This window comes from Capsicum annuum, chromosome 1 (assembly GCF_002878395.1).
Source record: "Capsicum annuum cultivar UCD-10X-F1 chromosome 1, UCD10Xv1.1, whole genome shotgun sequence".
Taxonomy (NCBI): domain Eukaryota; kingdom Viridiplantae; phylum Streptophyta; class Magnoliopsida; order Solanales; family Solanaceae; genus Capsicum; species Capsicum annuum.
In genome coordinates this window covers 11,101,585-11,110,688 of record NC_061111.1, presented here as the reverse complement: position 1 = coordinate 11,110,688, position 9,104 = coordinate 11,101,585, and the positions used below count along the sequence as shown (strand labels likewise).

General features: G+C 36.3%; 1 protein-coding gene across 3 annotated transcripts in view; it reads right to left on the bottom strand.

The window, feature by feature from the left end:
- Positions 1 to 7,954, bottom strand: part of LOC107867672 (sulfofructose kinase) — a 17,815-nt gene extending 9,861 nt beyond the window's left edge. The window contains exons 1-11 of one of the 3 annotated variants that reach the window (XM_016714012.2): positions 7,719 to 7,954; positions 7,592 to 7,628; positions 7,361 to 7,450; positions 6,955 to 7,032; positions 6,138 to 6,212; positions 5,911 to 5,963; positions 5,077 to 5,239; positions 4,753 to 4,863; positions 4,364 to 4,490; positions 4,161 to 4,258; positions 3,620 to 3,758 (exon numbers count right to left, since the gene is read on the bottom strand). In XM_016714012.2, the coding sequence (XP_016569498.1) occupies positions 3,620 to 3,758; positions 4,161 to 4,258; positions 4,364 to 4,490; positions 4,753 to 4,863; positions 5,077 to 5,239; positions 5,911 to 5,963; positions 6,138 to 6,212; positions 6,955 to 7,032; positions 7,361 to 7,450; positions 7,592 to 7,628; positions 7,719 to 7,840 (1,093 nt within the window). In that variant the 5' untranslated portion in view covers positions 7,841 to 7,954. Of the gene's footprint in view, positions 1 to 3,619; positions 3,759 to 4,160; positions 4,259 to 4,363; positions 4,491 to 4,752; positions 4,864 to 5,076; positions 5,240 to 5,910; positions 5,964 to 6,137; positions 6,213 to 6,954; positions 7,033 to 7,360; positions 7,530 to 7,591; positions 7,629 to 7,718 lie in introns of all 3 variants that reach the window. The other 2 variants (XM_016714013.2, XM_047393724.1) reach the window with 2 other exon arrangements.
- Between the last annotated feature and the right edge of the window lie 1,150 nt (positions 7,955 to 9,104).

Here is a 9,104-nt window from a genome sequence, read left to right as displayed (position 1 = left end):
GAGTTCCAAGTCCCTCTTGTTGGACTTGGAACTCAAACTCCACCACCAAATCCGAACCAAATACCCCCACAAAATACCACTTACCAAATGCCAAATCCCATGTACCAAAGACCTTACCATCCACCACCTCCAATGCCACAAGTTCAAGTACCACATAACCAAAGACCAAACCCACTTCCCCAAAGGCCTCAAATCCGAAACCCACCCATCCAAATTGAGGATTATGGTAGAGGGGAGCAAGAAGGTTATGATGTTCCTAATGATGACTATTGGTTTGAAGAAGAAATGAAGGCAAGACATGATCAAAGAGGACCTTATGGTAGATTCCGAGGGCAAGATGCAAGGCATGGGCATGGTGATCAACCAAGAATCCGAGACATTGGCATTAATTCAATCAAGGTTGGCATTCCTATCTTCAAGGGAGAAAGTGATCCCGAGGTATACTTAGCTTGGGAATCTTCTTGTGAAAAGTTGTTCCAAGTGAATGACTTAACCGAGGAGAAGAAAAGTTATGCCATTGCACACTTTGAAGGATATGTCAACACTTGGTGGGATTACACTAAGTGGTTTGGGAATGTCTAGATTGGTGGCCAACCACCTCCTTGGGAAGACTTGAAAAGAGTAATGAGAGAGAGGTATGTACCGGAACAATATAGACATGAACTTCTTGCCAATCTTTACAATCTAAAGCAAGGAAGCAAGAGTGTCATGGCCTATTATGACAAATTTCAGCAACTCATTTGAAGCTTGATCATAGAGGTGAAGAAGTCATACATGATGTTATTCGCTTCAAGGTTGGATTGAACAAGGACATATCATCCCGTTTAACTCTTCACAAGTTTGGAACCGTGGTTGAAGTCTTTCAAGCGGCCATGGAGATTGAAAAAGAGAACAAAGAGAGGTCGGCTTACAAGCTTAAAATCCAACAAGGTTCGGGTTTGACAAGAAACAAAGAGGTAAGTCCTTTGACTTCGGATTGGAACAAAAACAAATCTTCTTCATCTTCTCCTTCTTCTCAAATCTCAAACAAGCAAGTGTCATACCAACCTCCAAAGTTGGAGGTGAAGCCGAATGCGCTTCCTACTTCATCTAAGGGCTTGCAATGTTTCAAGTGTCAAGGTTGGGGTCATCGGGCAAGTGAGTGTGCTACTCGTAGAAATGTGATCCTAAGGGAAGGTAGGTTGTACTATCTTGGTGAAGAAGTTGAATTAGAAACCGAGGGGAATGATGACAACTCTCAAGATGGAGAGTGCTTAGAACCCGAAACTCAAGAGGGAAGTGAAGAAAAGGTGTTGCCTTGTGAAGGGGAATGTAATGTCCCTAGTTATGTGGTTCGGAAGACTTTGTTTAGTAAGGTCTTGGATGATCAAAAAGAGAACCTCTTTCATACCAAGGGCCTTATTAAAGGAAGTGTGAGTTCCATTATTATAGATAGTGGGAGTGGTGTGAACATTGTTAGTGTCACTTTGGTTGATCACTTGAAATTACCCACTATCCCGTACCCGAATCCATACAAGTTTCAATGGTTAAACAAGTGTGGTGAATTGAAGGTCAAACAGCAATGTGTGATTAGATTCAAAATAGGGAATTATCATGATGAAGTGAAGTGTGATGTAATCCCTATGCATGCATGTCACATCTTGTTGGGAAGGCCTTGGCAATTTGATAGACACCCGATGCATGATGGAAGGGCTAATAGGTACACCTTTGAGCATGGTGGTCGAAGATTCACTCTTCTTCCTCTTCCACCATCTAGTGTGAATGGAATCCAAGAGAAAACCAAGAAGTTAGATGAGAAAAGAAAGAAGGAAAAGGGAGGGAAGGTTTCGAATTGTGAGAAGGAAAGGGGAGACAACTTTGTTTGTGGGACTTGCCCACAAAGGTCCCTCGATGCTCACTAACCCAAAGGCTAGCATTTTACCTAGCCTTGATTCTCCTTATTTGCAGGTTCAAGCTCATGAATTATCAAAGAAGGATCAACAAGAAATCTTACATGAAAGTGGCCTCAAAAGACCCTTGGCCGAAAGCTTCAAAGGAGTGGACTGTCCTAGTCCAAACCGAGGTAGTGATGCTATTCTCGATATTTCCTTGAGCTCAAATTGTTGTCATGTGATTCCTTATGTAGAGGTTTCGAAATTTCTTGATGTAGGTGTACATGATTCTTCTCTTGTTAGCTCTCTTGATATGTATAATAAACCATGTGCACCTAAGATTAGTTCATTAGTTCACTACTTGAATATGAGAATAGTGTGGTTGAAAACTTTCAAGTTAGTGTTGATGCTAGGAATGATGGTCTTCATATTGAACATGGTTCTTTGAACTTGTGTAATGAAAGCCATTATATTAATCTTGTTCATAGCAACCTTGTGTTTGTCCTAGGGGTGGGTAATGCCTTGAATGATTGTGAACTTGGTAACATAGTGAAAGGAGTGGGCCATCTCGACTTAAACCTTTATCATTTGCTCCCATTTGACCCCGGAATATTCTTGAGATGTGAAGATTATAGTTGCTGGTCGTGCTCACTTATCTTTGATATTAATGCTATTCATGTCTTTGGTATCCTTTATGATAAGCTTTTATGTCAAATACTAAGGATATGTGGGTGTATGTCAAGTGTGAGCAACCATGGGTTGATGATATGAGTGTGGTACTAATACTAACCCTCCTACCGAGAGAATTGTGTGTTTGTTTTGCTCTCTCTTTGGTTTTTGCAAGATTTGAATTTGAGGACAAATTCCTTCAATATGGGGAGGATGATACAAGCACAAGAAGCACAAGGATTTCAAGGTCTTGTAGAAGGTTCAAGTTCGGATTTGGCAAGTGCTTGAAGACCCTTTTGGAGCCTTTTCAAAGCCTTGATCAAATTGAAGAGAAGGAGGGATCACTACATCACATAGGCGCCTATTCATTAAGGGCATAGAGGTCTTTTCACTTCAAAAGACCGTACTCCATGGGCACCTCTTCCTAAACCTCATTAAGGGCAATTTAGGCATTGTTATGTAATAGTATAAATAGACACTTTAGATACTATTTTCATTAGACTTTTGATGATATTGAACATTACTCTTAATTTGTAGCTTTAGTATTCTAGTGTAGCCCTAGAATCCGAAATTAGGTCCCTTGAACATTGAAATTGATTTTTCACTTGTCTTGGGAAATTTGCAAGAAGGTGTGCTTGAGGAAGTGTGAGTCCTTTGGGTCACCTAAGAGGAAGGTTTGAACTTCTATTGATGAGGTGTGATTGATGGTTTGATACACCATCTTTTGTTAATCATTTGGTAGAAGTAAGGGTCTTTCTATCTATCTTTAATTTCATGCAATTCTTCTTCCTCATCTCCTTCTATTGTGTTGTTTTCTCTTCATGTGCTTGCTGGTTTTTGTGTTTTGTGAGTCCATTTTCGTTAGTCCATAGCCTTTAGGCTATCACCATCCCATCCCAATAGCGTATATTTGGAGCTCAATAAAGCTAGAGAAAAAAACACGAACATCCAGAAAGGATGAGTGAAAATGGTTTAAGGTTGATGACTGTCACAAACAGAGGGAAAAGGGAAGTGTAGGAATATCACACATTTAAAGGAAGAACATTAGGTATAATGACTGCAGAGTAAATTTTGCTTACCATACAGCACTGCTCCAATAAATGCATCGCCTGCACCAGTTGTATCGACTAGTTCTGATGGCGGTATCTTTTCAGCTGTTCCTAGAAGCAGCCTCCCGCTCACTGTTCCAATGCCTTTTGCATGCAATTGTGTGATATCCTAGAAGAAGACATGCATTTTAGGCTCCGATATCATATTTAGTGAATCTACAAACATACTCTAGTCAGCTTCATAAGAAGTGCTGGGGTTTGGAAAAAAAAACTTCATAGCGATGAGAAATGGTATGACCACAAGAGAACATGTGGAGGCAATTCAAAAGCTCAATCTCATGACGTAATAGAAAAAGGGTACTATCCAGGAAGAACCATGCATGACTCCCGCTCCTACAGTAGATTCCACTTTACAGTGGTAGACTAGACCGAAATGAATTGTGTACATGAATTTCTATGTGAGTGTAAGCATTATGACCATGCTTCAGTCATCTATTGAATGATAAATCTAAGCATTATGACCATGCTTCAGTCATCTATTGAATGATAAATCTTCTTGTTAGTGAATTACCGAGGATATGCATGTTGCACTGGTTGAGTCAGTATCAATGCTCTTCTTCATTTTCTTGAACAATTCCTTGACATCACTTTCTTCAGACTGGAGATCTTCTGCGAAAAGCAAATACATACACCTATTATTCGTCTTTTACAACAAGTTGTTTGCTAACAAGACACTTGACATACATTAAAAGTACCAAAAATATGCAAGCATACCAGCTTCAGATCTTTCTAGCATCATGCATCCATCTTCACCCAATGTCACAATTACAAATTTGACGTTTGGCAACTTTAGAAGTACAGAAACAAGAGCATCTGGGACTGAAGGGTTCCCTGTCCATGCCTGGAAGACGATACGTCTTTTGTCAATTTTGTCAAACACAGTAGAGGAAGGAAGGGACTCCATCATCGAATTAAAATTGGGAAACAACAAATTTCATTAGTAAGTATAGCATAGTAGCTACAGACGGTAGGGAGAAGAAGAAACAATCTAAATTTTAAATATTGTCTCATTTACCTAGACCTTTTTAGCACTAAGAATTAGAAGCAGATCCTCAGATATCCAAATTGAAAACTTCGTTGCAGTTTCAGTGAAACAAACTTGCCTGTGGAAATCTCGCGGAGCATACGACATAAGTTGCCAAGTTCAGAAGGTCATCTACCCTTTCTCTTTTACTTTCTGCATCAACTACAATAGGTATATTCCTCTGATGTGCCTGCACTGGGAATCCAAAAGGCATAAAGTTTTTCCATTTGATTGAAAACATACATCTTCGGATAATTTGAACAAAAAACAAGACAACAGTTAAGCTCACTGTGTCAGCTCAAGGATGAATGCATGCAATATGATCAAAAGCATACAGTACGCTAGCAGCTTTTGCTAACCATTACTTCCATTGGTGTGACAAAGAAATCCAAGTTAAAATTACCTCTCGGGCCACAACTAAAGCTGATAACAATTCAGCTTCTTGCAATACTCCATCAAAATATACAAGTCTCACATCATCCAGAGCTGATGACAAATTCGATTTGGATAAATCCTCAGGTATCATGGGTGGATATCCTGGAGTGTAAATGCAAGTGCGAGTTTTCCTGGTAGATCAAACAATACTACAAATCACAAGAACAGCTAACAGCTTCAATAGAACAAGTTTAGAGGGTCAGCAAACCAATTGTATGCACCAAAAGATAGTAAATATAGTAAACTTTCTAAAATGTTTATACTCCTCTCACACGAGTATGGTGGAGAGGAACTTCGTTGGATACTTTTGAACCAATTGTTTCTGCCATAAACGTAATCAAGTGGGCAATTTTGGCACAAGGAAATTAGTGTAAATGAGAGAGAAAAAAGTTACTCAGCCAAAAATATACACTCCTTGCTATAGTTTCTTTATCTTTTTTCTTTTACTCATGACGGATAGGAATCACTTCATATGACTTAACAATTGCTGTTACTTTTCCAGTCTAACTTTACAAGTAGCATGCATTTCAAATTTTCAGCATACAACTTCTTTTGGTTCTTGCACAAGCAATTTTCGTCTTCAGAAAGGATAGTCGAGACCGAAACCCGCTTTAGAGAAGTATAGGTGATGTAAAATATGCTGTTACTGATCCAGAAACCAAATATTAAGCAAATCACAGCAGATCCATTTACAACTGATTCAACAAAACTAGAACGTTCAACATCATGTTTTGAGGTAAAGGCTCTAAAATATGCCAAACAATCCACCAAAATGCAGTTAACATGAACTGAGAGCACTCACGTTTGACTATCAACAACGACGTATGAGAATGTCGAATGGCCGCCTTTCGAAACCTGAACCCAAGATTACAGGTTGAGGTGAATTAAATGCTAAAGTTATATCTGATGTTACTAACACATTAGAGACCACTTAGATTGTAATTGATTTAACAGATACATGGAACAACATCCATAATTATCCTAGAGAAACACTCAAGAACCTTCAAGTTTGAACAGTTCCGAACTCACCACCATAAACGATGTATCGACCCCATCAGCTTCAAACTCTTCCAGTATTGCTTTCCCTTGAGAATCATCTCCAACCTACAGGCAAAAATAGTAACAAAAATGTGAAGACTTCCAATGTGATTATTGCAAAAGGGTTATGCAGGGAAAGGTGAAGAGGTTTGAAAATAGTTTTATAGAAATGACAGTTACAGGTAACTCCGTTCGCAATAATCATGGATGGTACAGAAAATAGCACAATGAGTCAGCTTACATTTCATTGAATATGTATTTATTCCACGCTATGTAAATTTCAAAGGAAGTAAAATTTACAGTTGAATCTTGACCACTGATATTGAAGGACAAATTTATTCTCATAGACTTACATACATTTGCTTTGGAATAACGGCTGTATTTTCTCCAATCAACTCCAGATTAAAGGACTACGGAGGTTAAACTGTGATACAAACCACTCTCTAGGAAATCATAGAGGCAGGAGGTAAAATTAGTGTTTGTTAACTCCAATGGCGAGAAGGAGGTTCAAGAAGCTCATGAGAACCATACCAAAATATAGGACCTGTTCTCCCTTCTCAGTAAGACAAGAATAGTTTATGACATAATATTGGAGTTCATTATGTCATAATACACTGCTCAACTCTAATTTGTATGCGAAAAAACATTGCTTTTAAGGGGCAACATAAAGGAATTCTTCTTTCAAGCTCTCATAGAATAAAATTAAGTATTTACATTTATACTTGAATAGTCGGAACAAAAAATCAAGAATTTGAGTCAGTCACTACTTATACAGCAAATTGATATCAATAAGCCAAAAATCTCAAACCTTTGATATAATTCTTGGAGATAGACCTAAACGAGCTGCACAAGTCAAGGCGTTCCCTGCATTGCCACCTCCTTGAACCTAATGAAACAAAAACAAAAAAAAAAAATCTTTGAACCTTCAACCGAAAAACTTTGGGCATGAAAATATTTCAGCTTTGAACTCCGTAAAACACATTTGGCCATAAAATTCCGGAATTCAACTTGAATTCCAAATTTACATTGAAAAACAACAAAAAGTTGTTTTCACTCCAAATTACTCACAAGAATTCAAAAATAATGCCAATTTATATTCATGACCAAACACAACTTCAATTTTCAATTTTTTGAAAAAAGGACTACTTTTTTTTCAAATTTCACAATGAAACATGGCCAAACGCCGACCAAAAAAGAAAGGTCAGTATGAATACCTGAAAACTTGTGCTTCGAATCTTGTCATCAGGTTTAGGAAAAGAATCAACAGCAACTAGAAAATCCACCGCCGCCATCCCACAACCTAGCTACTCACAAAATAATAACAAAGCACATAGAAAATTCAACAGATACACAGCAAATCCAACAGCAGCAACAGCGTAACCCCTGTGACCCAAAAGAGAGATAGATAAATAAGGAAACATGTCAAGAGAGGAAGGAAGACCTACAACAGTTTGTGGGGTTGACGGAATTGACATTTTCAACCTGAATTGTATTGTAATAAAATAAGGCATTATTCAGTTTGCTTTACATAAAGAAAGATAGTATGATTTAGATGTTATTAAGGTAATATACCTGGTAAAAGAAGAGTTACATGTAAGCTTATAGGTTTGAGGCATACGATATTGTACAGTTGACGGCGATGATCGGACAGAAAGTGACGGACAGTTTGGTGATTGCAGCTGAAATGACGTCATTTACCGGGAGATGATGAACTAAACCAGTGATATTGAGACGACACACACGAGCTGAAGTTGACACTTGATATTTATAGGTTCAAAATATAAATTTGACTATATAACATAATGAATAATTCATTTATTTTAAAATATAGGAATATTACTGATAAAGATGGCTCGATGATATTTCAGGCCTAAATAAAAAAAGGACTTGCAATTTTTGTTAGAGAAAAGAAATTTATATATAATCTATTTGACAATAATTTCTTGAGTATATATTTGATTTCTCACCAATATTTCTTTTTTTTTTCGTCTAATTTAATTATATTGGTGGCTTGTATTAAAAATCTTATTGTATAATTATAAAAATAATAAAATATTTTTAAAAGTTTGAGGTGCATATGATATTATTCTATATTCCGTTGATAAGATATATTTTATAATTCAATAAACTCTTCTAATATAAACTATGAATAAAAATAATAAAACTTAACTAATATAAATCTAGGGAAAAAAAAAAAAAAGAAGAGAAAGATATTGCTAATCGTTTTCACTCTAAACATAACTACTCAAGTAGATGGGAAAATATTATGATGATTATAAATAAATGAGAAAATAGGGCTATTCATACATAAGATATTTGGGAGAGATACCCAAAAGTATTACTATTTCATTTCTCAATTTATCTCTATCATCTTCTATTTTTTTGAAATGAAAATGGGAAATAGTTAAATCTTTTTCTAAAAGTAACAAGTGGTATCAGTTAATTAGATGAAATTTAGAGCCCCTGCGAAGATGAGGTCTAAAGCAATTGCTTGTCAAGCTTTATCATTATGTCAATTTTGAGTATTGATAGAATATAGTAATATTTTCTTAATTTTATAAAAAAGATAATTAAATTGTAAAAGGTATTTTTTAAAACAAAAAAGATTAATTATTTTAAAACAAAGAAAGTATACACAAACATCAGCAAAATAATGAGTACAACAATTTTTTTCTTTCTTTTTTTTAGTTGTGTTATTATTTAAATTTCTTAAAATAATATCTCCTAATCCTACAAAAGATTAGGAAATATGACAAATATAAAATAATTTTTAATAAATTTTCAACACGTAGACGTGCTCTCCCCTTAATTACTTGATGCGGAATTTACATTCAACTCGATAGTTTATAAAATTTTGCAATTCACATATTTACATCAAGTATCGTATTTGCTACGTTCTTTGTCGATAAAAGAGTTCAACATATTTGTTGTGGAGAGTTTGCAGTGTGCCGTGTGAGG